The 19,760-nt window shown below is 48.2% G+C and overlaps 1 protein-coding gene across 1 annotated transcript; it reads left to right on the forward strand.

Moving 5' to 3' along the window:
• Nucleotides 1-6,800: 6,800 nt before the first annotated feature.
• LOC144276097 (glutamine synthetase) lies at nucleotides 6,801-18,106 on the forward strand. Its single transcript, XM_077835954.1, has 7 exons — nucleotides 6,801-6,966; nucleotides 7,892-8,067; nucleotides 9,002-9,163; nucleotides 12,318-12,464; nucleotides 14,251-14,378; nucleotides 16,286-16,485; nucleotides 17,366-18,106. The coding sequence occupies exons 2-7, from the start codon at nucleotides 7,902-7,904 to the stop codon at nucleotides 17,685-17,687; spliced, it is 1,125 nt and encodes a 374-aa protein (XP_077692080.1). The 5' UTR covers nucleotides 6,801-6,966; nucleotides 7,892-7,901; the 3' UTR covers nucleotides 17,688-18,106.
• Nucleotides 18,107-19,760: the final 1,654 nt, after the last annotated feature.

The following is a 19,760-nucleotide window of genomic DNA, read 5'->3' on the forward strand; positions in this document are numbered from 1 at the left end:
TTTTAGTTTGTAAGCATTTTGGAACAAGGACTGCCTTTTGTGGGAGAATTGGGGGGCAGGAGGGGGACAGTGCCTACCACAAGGGGGCTCTGATTTCTGATTGGCTAGTACGTGCTACTGCAGTGCAAACAGATCCTGGACACAGAGTGTTTGTATTCTTAGAGGTGGACTATTTCTTGGTATAGCTGGGAATTTAACTGCCCTCCCTCTGCCTCCCAGACTTGCAGCTGTGTCCCAGGTTGCTGCAGCACTGCCAATCCCATAAATCGCCACATAATCACAGAGTTGGCAACACAGATTATTGTTCCGTTTGTCTGGTCTGATTCTTCTTTCATGACCACATCTGCCTTTTGCCTATCAGCATATTTTCACCTACCCAGAAGTTATTACAAACATAATTCCCTTCAGTTCAGTGGCAAGAGAGACTAGCAGAGGGAGGAAACCTCCGACTTGCACTTTCTTGGAGCCATAGTTAGGCTTCAGGGATATTAGCTTGTTGAGCATGGGGCCTATTTCCATTTCTTGGTTCTATCACATATCCACGTGTTCATGGTGAAACAGTGGGCACTGACTGGAGTTCTCTGTTCATTGTCCTCCCCTGCTGCCCTTCTTTTGAATCTTTGACACCCCCCACTCCCATTTCTGGTTGATCAGGTGCTGTCCCATAGAATCAGTTGTTTTCAGGGCTCTGTGGCCTCTCCCTCATCTTGTTGCTGTGGTGGGCTCTGCCCACCACCCCAGGCTTCAAATAGGCTTTCCCCAGTGTTTGAAATCTGAATAGCAGTGATTAGAATACAGAGGACGATTCTGAATGTATTATGTGAAATTCGAGGGGTTCAGAATACAGGTGGATTATTTTTGTTCTAAAAGTGAATTGGAACATTTTAAACAATAACTAAACATATCTCAGTAGTGTCTTTTTCTTTTAAAGTGTGTCTTGCAAAAGGGGGTACAAAAAACCCAAATAACATGTATAGAATTAAATGCTAGAGGATCCAAAATTACTTTAGTAAAAGGTGGGGTTTAAACTGTAATTTGTAAGAGTTGGGGATAACACATTTATAGGCTGGCTTTATTCTCAAGGATTCTTTTTCGTAAAGCAACATTGTTATAACACCGCAACCACACTATTTATTGCTACTACTAAACAACTTCATTTAGCACCCACTGTGCACAAGATGGCCTCCAGACACCAAAAGATACTGCCCCAAATAGCTTACAGTCTAAGGCCCCAATCTTGCAAGCAGTTCTTTATGGATAGACTCCTGCACCTGCAAAGAGCTTGTCAGGGTTCCTTCCCCACTCTGAACTCTAGGGTACAGATGTGGGGACCCGCATGAAAGACCCCCTAAGCTTATTCTTACCAGCTTAGGTTAAAAACTTCCCCAAGGTACAAACTTTGCCTTGTACTTGAACAGTATGCTGCCACCACCAAGCGTTTTTAAACAAAGAACAGAGAAAAAGCCCACTTGGAGATGTCTTCCCCCAAAATATCCCCCCAAGCCCTACACACCCCCTTTCCTGGGGAGGCTTGAGAATAATATCCTAACCAATTTGTTACAAAATCATCAAAGACTCAAACCCCTGGATCTTGGAACAATAGAAAAATCAGTCAGGTTCTTAAAGGAAGGATTTTTAAAAAAAAAAATAGAAAAGGTTAAGAATCATTTCTGTAAAATCAGGATGGAAAATACTTTACAGGGTATTCAGATTCAAAACACAGAGCATCCCCCTCTGGGCAAAACCTTAAAGTTACAGAAAACAGGAATAAACCTCCCTCTTAACCCAGGGAAAATTCACATAAAACAAAAGATAAACTAATCGGCCTTGCCTGGCTTACCTCTACTGGTTGCAATATTGGAGACTTGGATTAGGATGGGTTGGAGAAGAGGGATTTCTGTCTGGCCTCTCTGTCCCAAGAGAGAACAACTACCTAAACAAAGAGCACAACAAAAGCCTCCCCCCCCGCATTTGAAAGTATCTTGTCCCCTTATTGGTCCTTTGGGTCAGGTGCCAGCCAGGTTACCTGAGCTTCTTAACCCTTTACAGATAACAGGATGTTGCCTCTGGCCAGGAGGGATTTTATAGCACCGTATACAGAAAGGTCGTTTCCCTTCCCTTTATATTAATGACAGAGCTCCTTTCAGGATTTTGGCCACAATGAAGCAATAACAAAGCAAAAGGGAATGAGTAGGTGGAATAAGATACAGAGGTTATAGATACCACGTTGGGTGGAATTTGGTGCATTCCAAAGACCAAAAAAAATCCTCTTAAGAAAGATTGAGCCTGAATAAACCATCTAGGCCAAAGGTGACTGAGCAGTATTCATAGACGGGGGAAGAACCTCATTGGCGGCAGGCAGAGAAACTTCCCCCAACCCTCCAACCCTACTTCTAATATTAATACTGTTGACTATGTGGAATGGCAGCAAACTGGGGGACTCTCTAACTTCTCATCTTTAAAACTTCTTGTCAGTTTTCATTGTTTCAGATAACCCAGAGTCTTAGAAGTGTTTGAGGCTGCATGCCCCCATTTCTCCTCCCCTTAGATAGTCCTAAGAACGTAAGTTCGTCCCCACTGAGATCTGTGTTGGAGGGTAGCCAGCCACGGGGTCTGTTTCATTCACTCTGGTATTCCGGCTTCTGCTTTGCTCCATCTCCAACATAACAAGCACCACAGGAATCAAACAAGGAAGTTTCCCTATCAGGGAGTGCTATAAACAAGCTAAGGCGACTGATGCAAATAGGATTGACTCATCCAAAGTTCATACCAACAGGACATTTAATCTGGAACAGAGAGAGAGGATGGGAGTCCCTCGGACATTCTCTACCACAGAGAATGTTGAAATCTCTCTAACAATATTTATTGGCTAGTTTGTTTGTTTTTTTTTAATCAAATCACAGGTTTGATAGAAAACCCACTGGAGTTTGCCTATTTGCATATGGACTGCAGCCTTGTTAATATAGATGTACTGATGCAACTCCAAAGATATAAGGTTCTAAAACTGAGTTCAGATTGGAGAACTCAGTGCAAATGTTACCATTTGCTGATGCAGTATAAGTCAGCCTTTCGTTCAGGGCCTCTGCAAATCCTCACTCCTCTATGCTCTCTCGTTATCTGAGCCTTGTAAGTGGGCATGACTCCAACGAAGTTGCCCTTGCTTACAGCAGGGTTGATTTTTGGCTCACATTTGAGTACAGTCTTGCTGTCCAAAATCACTTATCAGGTTTGCTTTTGTTGTGGTCATTGGCTACACTTCCTGGTTCTTGTGCAATAGCAAATGCTTCTGTGTCTCTCTCATCTAAAATTGGCCCAAGAAAGATATTACCTCACCCAACTTGTTTCTAAACATTTATCATCATAGGCAATCAAAGCACCTTCCGAGGAAAAACAACAGGATTGTTGCTTTATAGTTCTCTACTATTTGCCTCCCTGCCAATAGCAATAAAGGGTAATTTGTGTTTAGTGGCTAGAGCTTTTAATTGTCAAGGAAAAGTAATGGCTTAGAGGTGTTTCACTACAGTGAGCTCATTCAAATGTCTTTGACTCAGGCCCCAAAAATCATGAGACTTAAAAAATGATGAGGGGGGCCTTCTTTGCCCGCTGGGGTTTTGGTTTTTTGTTGTTTCGGGGGTGGGGGGATTGAGCTTTTATGTTATCAAGGCTTTTCTCTGAAACTATGAGGGTTAGAATTTTATATTTTTAAAATAAAGATGGGAGTCCCATGCAGGCCATGTCTATACTATGGGTGCTACAGTGGCATAGCTGTAACCCCATAGTGTAGACACAGACTAGTGATGGAAAGGATTTTTCCATCCTTATAGGAACTCCACCTCCCCAAGAGACTGTAGCTAGGTCAATAGAAGCATTCTTCCACCAGCGTAGCTGCCTCTACACTAGGGGCTAGGTCAGCATAGCAACAATACTCAGGGGTATGGATTTTTCACACCCCTGAACCCCATAGCTATGTCAACCTACGTTTTAAGTGCAGACCAGGCTGTAATCCCATGAGTCCAGTAGCTGGGCCTTTTTTTAGAAAACAAAACCCCACCAAATATCATGAGCCCCATGATAAAATTCCAAGAGCTGGTCCTCTGCACTGGGGACTGGTCTGCACACAAATCTGCACAGGCTTAATTTGCAATGTGATTTTTTTTAAACCAACTTATTTAAACAGGTGCAAATCCCTGTGTGGACACGCTTCTTTTGAGTGAAAAGAGGATCCTCTGTTTCACTTCAATCGATTTTAGAGGAATTGACTGAAGCTAAACTGCAGGAAGCCATTCTTGCACTGAAATAATCATTTACACAGGGGTTGCACCTTGTGATGGAGTCTGCAGGCCCCATGTTGAATGAGGATGGGGAGGCCTCACCCCTCAACAGGTTCAGGGCATGTTCCCAGTGGAGGAACAGCTTAAAAAGGACACTGGTGCCATAGGCTAGAGGAGGAATGAGCTGTATGTGCCCCAAACTGAGGAGCTCCAGACAGGTAATTGGGGGTTGCTCAGTAACTGAGCTGGAGACTTTGAGACACTCCTGGTTCAGGATAAGGTGAAGTGAGTGAGCCTGGGTCCCCCTACTTTGCCCTCCCCCCCACCGCGCCTTTGTAGTGATGAATTCTGGGAGATCAGTCGGAGCATGGGCAGTAATTGAGGCCACAGCTGGGGCCTCTCTGGGAGCACTAGACCTGCAGAACCTGTAAGGCCATGAACCAGACCTTCCTGCTACACACCTGTTCAACTAAATTGGTTTGTGAATGCACTTAAATTAAACCAATGCTTAACTTGTGTGTGTAAACAAGCCCTTGGTTTTGAAACCCCCATATTTTATTCTATGCATGGGGCCTGAACTAAGTGTCCAGTTTTAACTTATAAATGGTGCCCATATGCTTGAGGGTGAATATGGCAAGTTTGTAGTGCTCTGCTAGCCAGTACTTTTCCCTAACAGCTGTCACTCTTTTACTCCAGTCGACTCTAAGTTTTTGTTGTGCGTTTGAAGAAAAATTGTCCCTGGTGCCTTTGATTCTAAAGATATACCTTCGGGTAACGGTCTGAAAGCTGTCTGCCACCAGCCTGAAACAGTGGCCCAGAGAAGATGTGAACTTCCCCAATTGTATCCGTCATGACGCAGGGGCCTCATTAGGGTTGTCCACAGTGCACCAAAAAAAAAACCATGGCAACAAGTCTCAGAGCCTAGATCTATTGACTTGGGTTTGCACTAGGGCAGGGGTGGCTAACCTGCAGCTCCGGAGCCACGTGCGGCTCTTCAGAGGTTAATATGCGGCTCCTTGTCTAGGCACCGACTCTGGGGTTGGAACTACAGGTGCCAACTTTCCAATGGGCCAGGGGGTGCTCCCTGCTCAACCTTGCCCCCTCCCCTGAGCTGGCTGTGCCCTTGCTCCTCCCCCTCCCCCACAAAGCCTCCTGTACGCCACAAAACAGCTGATGGGGAGGTGCTAATCAGTGGGGCTGCCGGTGGGCGGGAAGCTCTGGGGCGGGGGAGCTGATTGGGGGCTGCTGACATATTACTGTGTCTCTTTGGCAATGTACATTAGTAAATTCTGGCTCCTTCTCAGGCTTCGGTTGGCCATCCCTGCACTGGGGCATTAGAAATCAGCTAGATGTTCCCATTCGGGCTCTGAAAACCAGTGAGGGGGATGGGTCTCTGAACCCAAACAAAACATCTACATGGCTATTTTTAGCACCAATCTCAAGACTGCAGATCTGGGCCCTGAGACTTGCTGCCGCAGGTTTTTTGTTTGTTTGTTTGTTTTTGATTGATTGATGCTAAATGTCAGTATTCTTAGCCATTTCAGTACGGGTCAAAGCATGCACCCAAGTGGGCTGCTCCTATTACAGAAAGCCACACACAAGTTACTGTGCAGGGCATTTTGTTTTGGTGCCATAGGTGGGCAGAGCTCTGGCCAACACTGCCGTTTCATCCACCGGTGTCACCTATTGATTTACACCACTGTGACGGGACTGGGAATCTGCTAAATGCTTCAGGTTACATCAGTCTCATCTGTATTTTTTGTTTTTAAATGAAAAAGCTTTAAAAGGGCAAGCTTCTTTTCGAGCAGACCCATTCGATCATTTCTCCAGCTGCTTCTACCCTTCGCTAGTTCTAAGGTCCACCCATGCTCCCACCAACCCGAGACCCAGCCCAAGCTAGAACTGATCCTGAAAAGCACATTCAGAGCGGAGATCGTGCAGAAAGGACATACCTCCCAGAGTCCTGCTAAGGTCCCGCATCCATAATTTGTGAGTCATGTCCCTGAAAATCATGAGCTTGGCTTAAAAATAATGAATTTTTTCCCCATTATTTTGTGTTTTTATTTGCTGTCTGGTTGCCTTATTTTTTCCCTCTGCACCCCAGAGGAATAAAACATATTTTTAAAAAGCAAGCTGCTCTTCCTCTATCACTTGACTCCAGGAACTGAGGCGCTTAAAAGAGTTTTAGAAAGGAGTGTGGGGCAACACTTCATGTACAGGTCACAACTGCTGCCCCACACCCCCTTCCCCTCCCCCTTCCCCCTAACACTTTCTGGAAGATCCATCCCCTGCCCCGCTGTGCCCCTCTCCTCCCCTGGCAGCTACGAGCCTGGCTCCACGGGCAAGCCCAAAAACCATCGGCCCAGCCGCCTTTCAGGCCGGGCGACCCTACAATAACAAAGCAGGAAACAACCCCATCGAAGACCCAGACTTGTTCCAAGCTTCCGGGGGCCGGGGCGGGGACTTAATCGCAAACCTGGCGGCTGAGGTTGGGGGGGGCAGACTCGAGCGCAAGGCGCCTCCCCCCGCCACCCCGTGGGGCCAGCCCTCGGCCGGCTATTGCATCAGCTGGGGAGCGGCCGCCCCACGCTGGCCCCGGCCCCGCCGCCTGGCTGGGGCGCCTATAAGAGGCGGCGGCGGCAGCCGGGCTGCGGGCGGGGAGCGGCGGCATCGGGCTCCTGCGCGGCCGGGGCTGGTAAGTGCGGGGCGCGGGCCGGCGGCCCGCGTGCGCCCGGGGCCGGCGGCTTCCGCGGAGCCGGGCCGGGGCGCTCCCCGGCGAGGACGCGGCGCCCTGCCCGGGGATCCCGCCGGCCGGCCCCGGTTCCCCCCCCACCCCGCGCTGCCCTGGTGAGTGGGGGCGCTCCGGGGCGGGGAGCTCCGGCGGCCCCCGGGCTGAGCCGCAGCGGCGCAAGCCTGGGCGAGGCGGGAGCCCCGGCCCGCTCCCCACCCTGGAGGGGGCGCCCCCCGAGCCAGCTTCACGCACGCCGGGGCAGCCGCGGGCGCCCCGCTGGAGCGACCCGGGCGCCGCCGAACCGGGCGCCGCGCGGGGCTGCCGCCGGGTCTCGCTCCGCGGACTCGCGTCGCTCTCGGTTGCTGCTCCGGGATCCGAACGGCCCCGTGCCCGCCCCGCGGTGCCGGAAGCCGGCGGGGTTAGCGGAGGCCGCCCTTTGGGGCAGGACTGCCCCGTTGCACAGGGCTGGGCCGCGCCCCAAGTCCGCGGGGGGTAGCTGTATTTGTGGGGGGAGGGGTGCCCCCCCTTTTTTTTTTAATGGGCTGGTGGGACAAGCTCCGTGTTTCATGTTCGGGCCTCCCCCCCCCCCCTTACAACATTTAAATACGGTTTTTATTTAAAAAAAAAAAAAAGGAAATGGCGCCAAAGCACCCGCTCTGCCGTGGAAAGGAAGTGGCGCAAGATCATAGAACCGCGCATCTGCCCAGCCTCTGTTACCACTGGGATGAGAAATAAGCTGCCTGCCCCCTGGGAAGGAGTGAGCTATGGGGGCTGTCCGCCCCCGCCCCTGAGAGGTTTTTCCTGCTCTCCCTGTGGCGACAGGACCCTCTGTTCTGGAAGGGTATCTATAACTGGGACTCTTCTTCTTTTGTTCTCCTCCATTCTCCAGATCCATCAACATGTCTGTGTCTCACAGTTCCAAGCTGAACAAGGTGGTCCGGGACCAGTACATGAGGCTTCCCCAAGGGGGCAGGGTCCTGGTGACTTATGTATGGATTGATGGCAGTGGAGAAGGCGTCCGCTGTAAAACTCGAACCATGGACCAGGAACCAAAGTGCATAGAAGGTAACGCTGGGCCTGTTAGCTGTTTGTGTCTGTAAATGGAGCAAAATATAGAAGCCAAGAGTTTTAGATGCAAGGCCTGTAACACTAGTAACATTATGTGAGGAGCTGCTGTATGTTTGTTTGATTTATTTGGTGGCATAATGCACAGAACTTTTCCCCCTGCGGATTATGCAAGGTGAATTAACAGGGTTGTGGATGTTATCACAGGGTTATATAAGGTGGAATGGTAAATAGCTAGCCTTCTCCAGGATGATCGTGTTTGCTATCCATAAGCTCTCTGCCATCAATGCTAGGATGGTGAGGGGGCAGCATTCTTACCTCTTAAGAGCAGGGCTCGTTTCCAAGAAGCATGTTTAAATGGGATTCCGTCAAAAGTGGTTTGTAATGGGATTTGGCTAGGTGCTGTGGACACAGAGCCAAAGGCCTGGAGGCCAAACCTCTAGTTCGGGAGGCACCTCTGAGGCTGGAATGGAGATGTTAACCCTGTCTGGCGTGCTGGTCACTAAAAATGCAGTGAACTGTTTGAAGTCTAAATCTACTATCTTGTTTGAACCATCAAAGTGGTTAAGGGGAGTTAAAGTGGGGGTGCTTGCTGAAAGCCATTATACAAAACTAAACCCTATAAATGATGGAAACTGCTTCACATGAGGGGCTGCTGCTGCACCCCTAGTTCCAGCACCTATGGCTGTTGCTGGATTTTTGTCCCCTTTATGGTCAGTGATGGGAGTAGTAGCTACGGGACTGGGCTTTATGTAGGTACAGGAGAGTCAAAAGCTTCCTGGATTTCCTTTTGAAGCAGTTTTCAGTGGCATGTTGTGGAGTATATCCTCCCTGGGGTCTTGATTGAGCTCTTCTTAAAATTCTTGAACATTTAACATGATCAGATTGAGGGATTTTTAATCTTAGGGATTTTTCCTTTTCCTCTCGCTCCCAGATGTCCCAGAATGGAATTTCGATGGATCCAGTACAGACCAAGCAGAAGGCTCGAACAGCGATATGTTCTTGATACCAGTCAGGATGTTCCGAGACCCCTTCTGTCTGGACCCGAACAAGCTAGTGTTGTGTGAGGTCCTGAAATACAACAGAAAAAATGCAGGTGAGGTTCCTGTCTGTCTGCACTGCCCTAAACTGGTTGTTCCCAGAGCCCGTGTGTTACCAAACAGACACACCAGCTAAGTGCCATGGGCATCAAAATATTAGGGCCTCGTTCTCAGAAGTGCTGAGCACCCACAATGCCACTTGAAGTCAGTGGGAAGTTGTGAATGATCATGTGCTACTCAGTGACTGAGCTATAAGTGGTGAGTGTTTTTTTGCGATTAATTTAGGCATGCAAAAACCCCGGATCTGGTGCTGGTTATCTGCAGGAACCCGGTGTTCGGAGGACAGGAGAATTATATTGAGTAGTCAAAAAGTAGCTAATGTTCTGCTTACATCTGTCAGCAGAGGTCACCGCATGCCTCACAGACCAGGCCAGCACCAAGTAATTTTAACCTGTATTCCCAAATGTATTCAGGGAGATTGTACTTACTGTAACCAGATTACTAGAACATAGCATATTGAACATTAAGACCGAAACTTGGCAGTTAGGGTTTAAAAACATAGAAATGATTGTAGATTTAAAGTGTATTTTAAACAAAAACCTATATGCCCGTACTCAAAGCTCGGTTAAGGTACCTGGGAGCCTTAGTGCCGCACCACACTCTCGCTTCCTTTCCCCTTGCCGCTGGAAAGCTCCACTAGTTGCTTTGAGAAAGGAAATCTGCATCTTGTATGTTGCTTCTCTGACTTCCAGCAGTTTGATCTTCTCTCCTATGATATATCTGTATCCTTGAGCCTGGCCTACAGTGACCTGTCAGGCGCACAGGAGGAATCAGGCCTGCGTGTTCAGGATGATTGTGGAGAAACTAATTGATTCCTGACCTTGTCTAAAGTGATCTGGGATCATTCTTGGGCGTGAACGAGGTGTAGTTATGAATGAGGAGTCTCCTGGCTCCTGTGAGGGCAAAGGCAGGTCAGGTGACCCCCTACATGTGGGGACCACGTGTCTGTATGCAAAGCTTTCTCTGGGATGGAGGTCTAAGGGATGTGGTGGTCCAAGATAGGGTGGGTGGGTTGGTTGGTTATAAAAACACTAAAACTCTGGCATTTCACTTTTGTGTGAAGTACCGTAGTGTAAATCCTGACTTCTGGACTTTTAAAAATAATTATTGTGTTGTCAATTACTGCTATGCTTCTATTCTGACAAAGGCTTTCTTTAAGAATTGCCCTACTTTTTGAGACACCAGTCTAATAACAATGTGCAGGCTTGATGTAGATGGAAAGCTCAGTCCTGGGTCTCTACATATAAATTCGTGTTGGTGGGCTCTTTAAGTTAATTCTTGTAACATACATAAGGTAATCATCAAGTGATCCATTCCCAGCTTCTGGCAAACAAGAGGCTAGGGACACCTATCAAGCAGTAAGACAGCTCTGAGGGGCAACTGTTGTGATCTCAGATGACTGAATTTATGGCTTAAAGTAATCGAAGTATTTAAATCCATGCACTTGGCTGTATTCTGTCAAACAGGGAGGTTATCCATGTTACTGTGTTTAAAGTAATATGGTTGAATAGCTTTGTCAGTCACCAATAATTTAAGCATATGAGACATTCTGTATAAGTTGAATTAAGGGGCATTTGGCTTGACGAATGGAGGCAGTGCTTTTCTGGCAAAAGTACCTAGAAAGGTCCTGTCATCCACTTCAAATTTCCTGTGGTTACAATATTTTGTTTAATTAAATTAGCCAACTATCATCTACAGATAAAGGAAACAGCTGATTCCTAGCAGCTAGCCTGGGGCTCAGTTGTATCTTTAAAGCAGTGGCTCGTTTTGGGGCTGAAGTGGAGCCAGATTCTCCCCCAGTAAGAGCTTCAGGAGACAATAGCTCAGTTTCTGGAGCTTGTTTAAATGCATCTGTTGTACCATGTTCATGATCCTGGTAGAGCTAAAAAGATTCAATGGGGAATATGGCAGCCAGTGTTGCTCATAACAGTTGGCACTTACCTAGTACCCAGTGAGTGCCAGTCCCCGAACTGACTTTTCTCTGAAGGTGCCCAGCTTACATGGTTAGAGGGTCTCTTCAGTTTTCTCTCCACCATACAAACGTTCTAAGTGTGACCTTTAAAAGAAACAGTTGCTGGTGCTCTGTCATTATTTGCGCATCCCTGGGGTTTGTGTCGCAGCAGCACTTGGGTCTCTTCAATGAGCACTGTTGGTAAAAGTGCAACTTATTGCCTGCAGGGTGCCATTTTCAGTGACAGGGAAAACCTGTTGTTTCATTTCCTTCTTCTCCCCTTTACCTGGATTCTTCCGTTTCAGGTCTCTCTTGGGCCAGCAGTATCTTCGGGACTGTTCTGATGGGTTTCTGTGCCACTCCCAGGGGGGAGAAAGCCAGATAGACGAGCCCTGGCACTCAATCAGCTCTTGCAAGCTGTCAGCCAACTTGAATGCTTGCCCAGAACATAGGGGGCAGTGAGGTGGGAAGAGAGCTCAGGAAAGCTTGGCTGGGGACATGTGCGTAGGGTGGGAAGATGGCCTTCTTCTGAGTAAGGGACTGCCCATCTGTAAGATGGGAAGACTACTTGCCTACCACTGGTGGCAGTCTAAATCCATACATACTTGGCAGATGGCCAGATACTGTGGTGATGGGATAGATGGGAGACATCAGGGCATATGGCTACTTAGATGTTTGTGGATTTTTGTACCCATTTTAATGGGCTGAGGGTTAAATTTGCACTTTGTATATAAAATTACACACCCTTTGAAATCGAGCACTGTTGTCTTCCTCCAATGCTAAAGCAAATGGTGAGTGAGCAGAGAACATTTTATTCAGGGATGGAGGGAGATGACCCTGTGTAACAAGTTACTTTCCTTATTCCCTTCCCTGCTGTTGACCACATATTGTGTTGGTCTGGATTTATCGACCTCTCAGCCCAGCTTTTCCACAGCCAGGGCTGTCCTAGTCCTATCTTTGAGACAAGTCTGTTGCCGTGCAAACCAATACAGTGTCATGAATTCATAACGACAATATTGGTTGCAGATTCCCAACAGAGAGAGACTGGCTGGAGGAGAACCCTCTATAGCTCATAGAGGGCTATGCAAGGAAAAGTGCCAACTGGTGTCTTTTGGTGATGGGCTGAATGAAATGCTGGAGGGGTCCGATCCCCAGGTTACATGTTCCAGGTCTAATTAAGGAATTTCTCTTCTCTCCAGAAACTAACTTGAGGAACATATGTAAAAAAGTCATGGACTTGGTTAAGGATAGCCATCCTTGGTTTGGAATGGAGCAAGAGTACACATTGCTGGGGATCAATGGACACCCGTATGGCTGGCCTGATAATGGGTTCCCAGGTCCACAAGGTAAGAGCTAGACTCTCCTTCCCCTGAATCCTCTCCTCCCACTAGTATTCCCAGATTTCTGGTAGCTAACACAGTGGTACCCAACTCCTGCACCTCTCCTACGATGAAAGGACTGACTTCATGAGGTGCAGTTCCCATTGACATCTATGGCAGTCAAAGGCACTCAGGGCCTCACAGGATCAGTGCTGAACCCTGTGCAGTTCATGACTAGGCCTCCAATCCTGCAATGAGAACCAAGTGGGCAGAGCTTTGTATTCTGTGTGGGTGCAGGTGTTTTTTTCCCACGCACATGCCCTGCCATCCCCAGTGCAGTTTTCATGACAGGCTCTGCATCCAAGACTGTTTTAACTTGCTGAGTGAGCGAAACCCAGCAAAAAAGCTCTTGCATCCACACATCCCAAGTGGTACTGGTGGGTGGATGACCTTGGCTGGTTTAGTTCAGCTGCTGTTCTCACTTCAAACAGCCAGAACTCCTTCTGAAGGTGTTGATCCAGCCATGGGCTTCTTGGACAAATCACCCTGCCAATTACTGCTCTCAGGCAAATGGGTGCAGCTTTTTCCTGAAACTGAAATTACAGGCAGCACTGTGCCAAGTTCCGCTAAGTACCAGCGGCACACCTGTTCATTGCATGCCCTGCAGATAACGTGCCCTGCAGTGGTACCACTCGCCTGACACTGCCTGAGATTACACAAACTTTTCCATTCTAGAACTTGTTTGTCGAGGGTTTGAGAACTTGGTTGGGGGAAAAAAATCTGCAGGTGGTTATTAATGTAAAGACTGGTCGTGTGAAGGTTGCGCGCTCCAGCAAATTCCCCCACCCCCTGCACACAAACTGGTTCGGCTGCCTAGACTGGATTGAGTGGGGGTAGTGACACTAGAGGGTTTTCTTCTTCTTTTCTTTAAAATCCCCTAACTGGGATTTTTTTCTCAACATCTCCTTTTTCTCTCTGAGTTTGTACTGCAGAGCTAACTGCCTCCTTTGAAGGAGGAAAACCTGTAGCAAACTGCAGCAGGTTAACACTCATTCAGGTTCCAAGTCTGTTGCAATAAACACAGGCAACATTAGCTGTCAAAACAATCTCAAAAAGCCAGCCTTAGCGTTAGGGGTGGAGTTCATTGTAATGGAGCAGTTCTTCACTTCCTTTCTTCCTGCCACCCCCACAATGGGAAATGCTCCATTTAATTGGGACCAGTTAGCTTGTGCAGTCTCTCTGCTGGAACTTTAAGTACTAAGGAATACAATAGCTAGAAGTTAAATGAGGTTTATGGGAAAATGGACGCTCCTTCCAAGTTTACTGTGGGAATACTGGGGAACAGCCAGAGACTAAATGGCCCAGAGCGTTGGGAATCGATTATGGAGCATTGCACTTCCTAGCTGCTGTTCCAATCAGTCCCCTCGCTGGTCATGTCCACCGAACAGCTCTCACGTGGAGCAGCTTTTGGTCTCAATACCTTTCCCATAGGATGGGCAGGTGTCCACACAACAGAACAGCCTTTTCAGTTTGTCACGTTGCTGGCAAGTCTCAGCAGAGGCCAACAACTGGATGTGCCGGGGGATTGAACTGCTCTTGCTCCTAGATGAAGTCCCTTCAGCTCAGTGTGGAGCCGAGCTGGAGAAGCCATTGCATCTCTGTGGTTATTAGGGCTCTTGTGCAGGAAGCAGAGCCCTGAGAACATCTGAGTTCTAAATGCTTGCTGGAAGATAAGCCTGTGGGATGGGAAATGAAGAGTCACTGTTCTTCCCTTGAGCTTGACTTGATTGGTGACGTGGTGTCTTCCTTCTAGGGCCTTATTACTGTGGGGTTGGAGCAGACAAGGTGTACGGGCGAGATATTGTCGAGTCCCACTACAAGGCATGCATCTATGCCGGGGTGAAGATATGTGGCACCAATGCTGAGGTCATGCCCTCCCAGGTATGTACGGAAGGAGCATTTCTCATTGCCCCTGTCAAGAGAGCGTTCGTTGAGGCAGGAAGCTGAGGGAATTGGAATACTTACCTTGCGCTGCCTGCCAGTGCCCCGAGCATTAGCTCTGCAGTGCTATCCCTGGGGATCTGGTTCTTGCAGCCTCCAGCTTCCCTCTCCCCCACTTACTCGCAGCTGCTGCAGCACCTGACCTCTTGCCCAGTACTGAAGAGAGCTGTCTGCACTGAGTATTCATGGTCTTCAGCAAAACTACGTGGAAGGGAGAAATGAGCTCCTTCTCCACCCAGGGTGTCAAGGTTCCTTCCCCACTCTGAACTCTAGGGTACAGATGTGTGGACTTGCATGAAAACCTCCTAAATTTATTTTTACCAGCTTAGGTCAAAACTTCCCCAAGGTACAAACTATTTATTTCCCTTTTTCCCTTGGACTTTATTGCTACCACCACCAAGCGTCTAACAGATATATAACCGGGAAAGAGCCCGCTTGGAAACGTCTCTCCCCGCTTCCCCCACCAAATCCTCCCCAAGCTCTACACCCCCTTTCCTGGGGAAGGCTTAATAAAAATCCTCTCCAATTTGCATAAGTGAACACAGACCCAAACCCTTGGATCTTAAGAACAATGAAAAAGCAATCAGGTTCTTAAAAGAAGAATTTTAATAGAAGAGAAAGTAAAAGAATCACCTCTGTAAAATCAGGATGGTAAATACCTTACAGGGTAATCAGATTCAAAACATAGAGAATCCCTCTAGGCAAAACCTTAAGTAACAAAAAGACACAAACAGGAATATCCATTCCATTCAGCACAGCTATTTTATCAGCCATTTAAACAAAACAGAATCTAACGCATATCTAGCTAGATTACTTACGAAGTTCTAAGACTCCATTCCTTTTCTGTTCCCGGCAAAAGCATCACACAAACAGAGAGAACCTTTTGTTGTCGTCCTCCCCGCTTTGAAAGTATCTTGTCTCCTCATTGGTCATTTTGGTGAGGTGCCAGCGAGGTTATCCTAGCTTCTTAACCCTTTACAGGTGAAAGGGTTTTTCCTCTGGCCAGGAGGGATTTAAAGGTATTTACCCTTCTCTTTATATTTATGACACAGGGGAAGTGTGTTCTTCTGGAGAACCTAGTCTCCAGTGCTGAAAGGTTCAGCTAAGGCTTGGTCTCCAAGAGAAAGCTGCACCAGCTTCACTGAAGGTGTGATTTTTAAACTAGCGCCAACCCTGAATGGACGCTCCTGTTTCAGATTAGCTCAAATTAATTCCTAATTCCACATGAGAGGGTTGCACTCATTTTAAAATCGCACCTCAAGTCAAACCGGTGCGACTTTCCCATGTAGACAGGACCTGAGTCTTGGCGCACTCAGTATGAGTCATTCGGAGTTTTTGTTTTGGTTTGTTTTTTTTCCCCTGTCCCTGCTGTCTGTGGAATAGGGCTGAGGGTCATTGGCAAGGCAGTGTGTGGGGGTAGATCTTACCCTGGCTGTACCTGCTCTCGGCATAAGTGGAGGGTTTTACTGCAGTGTTGTCTGCCCAACACCTTAACAATCCCTGAATTGATTCTAACCCACAATGAAGTGAGCCCTTCTAAGCTCTTGCTCCACTTCCTTCCATGTTCTGCACTTGATCCTTGCTAGGCTGGGTAATACCTACAGATGTTATAAAGTTGCCTCCGAAAGGAATCAGATAACGCAAGCCTCTGCTTAGTCATCCCGGGTGGAGCAGCCTCTGGCTGCGCATTGGCAGGAGCCGGATGATTAAACCCTTGATAAATAGCTCACTGGCGTGCGTGCCAGAACACTTGGCAGGAGTCCGCCATGATCCACTGTTGAGTCAAAAGCAAGTGGCTAAAGGAGATACCCAAACCTTAGCGTTAATGCTCATCTTTCCCCTTCTAGTGGGAATTCCAGGTCGGGCCTTGTGAGGGCATCGAGATGGGAGATCACCTGTGGATGGCAAGGTTCATCTTGCACCGTGTCTGTGAAGACTTTGGGGTCGTGGCCACGTTGGACCCCAAACCAATGACTGGCAACTGGAACGGAGCTGGGTGCCACACCAATTACAGCACAGAAGACATGAGGAAGGAGGGCGGTCTCAAGTGAGTTAATGCCGTTGCTAGGCTGGAGTCTGTCTGGGGTCGTTATGGTTGGTAGCACCTTTCTAAGGGGCTTACTGACATGGCTTCTAGATAATGGGTGAAATCCCTCCCCACAACCTGTGCACAGGGTCCTCATGAGGCAGACCGAAAACTGGTTTTGTAGTTTCACAGCCAAAAGGGACCATTGGATCATCTAGTGCAGTGGTGCCCAACCTTATTACACACGACGGTCACGTAAACCGAAGCACAACCTTGTATGGGCCAAACAGATTCTACATATTTTAATAAGATTTAAAGTCCCCTGTGTTGATTCGTATTTTAAGTTTGGCTTGTTTTGTATGTATTTAGATAGACAATACTATCTGTAGAAACAACCTATTTAAAAACCAATAAAGACACCCATGCATAAAATTTGCGCACAACGACAAAATGCTAATGCATCGTCCATTAGCATAGTGTGTTGAAGCAAGTCACAGGCCTGATGAAACGCTCTGGTGGGCGTACGTTGGGCATCCTGATCTAGTGTGAGCTGTAGAATGCAGGCCATTGAATTTCATCCAGATTCCCCATGTTGGGCCCAGTGACTTCTGAGACGCACAAGATTTTCGTGTGACTGAAGACCACTGGTGTGCCCCAGACAGAGAACAGGTGAGACCGAGGTGCCGCTTGTCCCCGGAGCCCTGCGCGCGTCTCTTGCTTGAGTAACTGCATTTGGCAGGATTCTCAGTCATGCTCACGCCCCACACTCAAAGAGCACTTCATGTTGACATGGTCTCTGTATTGCGGTAGTGCGTGGGAGCCTCCGCCATGGCCCAGGCTTCCACTGGGCAATGTGCTGCATATCTGTGTTTTCTAAACTGTTCCTCTCCTTGTCGGTTAGATGCATTGAAGCTGCCATTGAGAAGCTAAGCAAGCGACACGATTACCACATCTGTGTGTACGACCCCAGAGGGGGCAGGGACAACTCCAGACGACTGACCGGCCACCATGAGACTTCGAGCATCTTTGAGTTCTCTGCCGGCGTGGCCAACCGAGGAGCCAGCATCCGTATCCCCCGCCAAGTCGGCCAGGATGGCTGTGGCTACTTCGAGGACCGCCGGCCTGCAGCCAACTGCGACCCGTATGCTGTCACAGAGGCCATTGTGAGGACGACGTGTCTCAACGAGACAGGGATGCAGACGACAGACTATGCAGACAAATGAGGTCTTGAAGAGGTGGGGGTTTGATTCTAATCTAGTTTCTCATGTGGGTTTTATGAACATGTGACCTGGTCAGCTGTAAAGTCCAGACTCTTTAGAACTTGGCTTCTGGTCTTGTGAAATGGTGGCTTAGAAAAATATTTCTAGATGTATTGGGGGAGGGAGAATCTATATAGTTCTCAGCCAAACTCCTGGTTACTGGTTTTAGATCACACATGGGGGTTTTTAAAACTTCAATTTAATTTTTTTAATTGACTTTATACTGTGATGTACATAGACTCCTATGTAAAAGCTGCTGCTGTTGAATCTGTTCGCTCCCCACAACCCTCTTCTTCCCCCTCCGCCCCACCGTATTTGTATTGTAAGGTAACAATAAATAGTCTTATTGGCTGACATGTCAGCCAGTCTGTGCTATAAATACATTTTTTTGTGCAGGGTTTTTTGTTTTGCCTTTTTCTATCATTTCTCCACAGATTTAATTCTGGGATCACTTACTCTACCATGGATAGGCAGCCACCTGTGGGGTGAGACGTGGCAGCTTTTCAATAGTGTACAGTTGTATTGGCCCTAAGGAATAGTTCTAGTTAGGAAACTTCGGGGGGCGGGGGAGAAGATTCCTGTTCCAAGCAAAACTGCTGATTGCTGACTGACGGGGAATTGAGGTCGCAGTATGTGCAATATCCAGCCTGCTATGGAATTTGGCCAAGATAATGAAGCAACCTTGAAGATGGGTGTTGTGGGATCTTTAATGACCAGAGGTGGTCAGGACCTTTGATTGTATTTCTTGACTGAAAGGCACCCGTAGAGCCCTATGTTGGGGTGTCCTACAAACCTTCAGTAACTCTGCTTCGTGCAGCACCTCTGTTTCCTGAAGTTAAAAGGCCTGACAAGGCCTGACCCTGCTTACCATGGACAGGACACCAGGTGGGATCACTACACAATGTGGCCTGACAAGAGCAATGAAGTCTAGTGGGATGCTTGCTGTATCTCAGACCCTGGTGACTGCCACCACAATGCCTGCAGCTGCTGGAAACTAACTCGAGGCAGGAGGTGCCTAACCTGAGTGAATGCGATTGCATCCTGATCCAAGAGAAGATGTTGCTTCCTGTTTGCTCTCCTGGGGGAACAAGACCAATCCCAATGTTGGTCCATCCCCTGTCCCAACCCCGTAGCTCCCCACCCCCCAAATCTGGCAGAGCCCTGTGGATTTTTTCCTCCCCTGCTGCCCCATTTTTAACTATGCTTTTAACCACCTTTTGTGGTCCCCTGTGGCTGCAAAAGTCCTTTATGCTGACCAGTGGATGGCCTTATGTCCATGTTGCTTGTGAATATGCTGCAACACATGGCTCACTCGGGATGCCCAGGCAACAGTATGCATGGATACACCTAGCAAGTGATACTGATGTCCCTACTCTGGCTGCATGCCATATGTCCCCTAGGTGTTTAGCATGGTTTTGATCAGTCGGAGCTGTCCTGAGTAGAGCCCCCTACTAGCCTATTGCCCCATGGAGCAAGTGCTTGGGCTGTGGGAATCCAGTCTGGGTCTCTGGTACAGTAGTACATCAGGCTACCTCTTTGGAAGGAAGCAAGAAGAGTTGTCGTTTTCTCCCTACTGCATGGGATTCTGTTGCCACGGGCTCCATAACTGCCCCCTTCCAGTCTGTGGATCATTATTACATTTCCTACAGGTGCCTGGACGTCGCCCGTGCAGTGTGCACAGGGTCTGTGCATCCTGCTTCCAGCCCTAAAACAGGCTGGACGTTGGCTGGCTGCCTTGCCCTGACTCAGTCTGCTCCCGGGAAGCTGGAAGCCCATCCACCTTAGTTGTGATTCTCCGAAAGAGCACGTGCAGCCTGAGCAAACATCGCTGGGATGGGGTGAGCAGCTGGCAGGTGTTTACACAGCAGGGTGCGGCCAGGCTGACTCAGCAGCCATCCCCGTGGCCTCATTCCTAAGTATCCTAGTTAATGGGGTAGGGCTCCATTTACAGCAAGAGCCAGACTTAGTTTAACGGGGCCTGAAGCATACAAAGGAGCCATGGGAAGCAGTCTCTCAGGCGCTGCTACTCACTCGTGG

Source organism: Eretmochelys imbricata, chromosome 16, assembly GCF_965152235.1.
Source record: "Eretmochelys imbricata isolate rEreImb1 chromosome 16, rEreImb1.hap1, whole genome shotgun sequence".
Classification (NCBI taxonomy): domain Eukaryota; kingdom Metazoa; phylum Chordata; order Testudines; family Cheloniidae; genus Eretmochelys; species Eretmochelys imbricata.

Excerpts from the sequence above, each read along its gene's own strand:
- LOC144276097 (XM_077835954.1), top strand. The coding sequence starts at position 7,902 with ATGTCTGTGTCTCACAGTTCCAAGCTGAACAAGGTGGTCCGGGACCAG. Across the intron at positions 12,465-14,250 it reads TGGGTTCCCAGGTCCACAAG|GGCCTTATTACTGTGGGGTT; the intron begins GTAAGAGCTAGA and ends TCTTCCTTCTAG. Across the intron at positions 16,486-17,365 it reads AGGAAGGAGGGCGGTCTCAA|ATGCATTGAAGCTGCCATTG; the intron begins GTGAGTTAATGC and ends CTTGTCGGTTAG.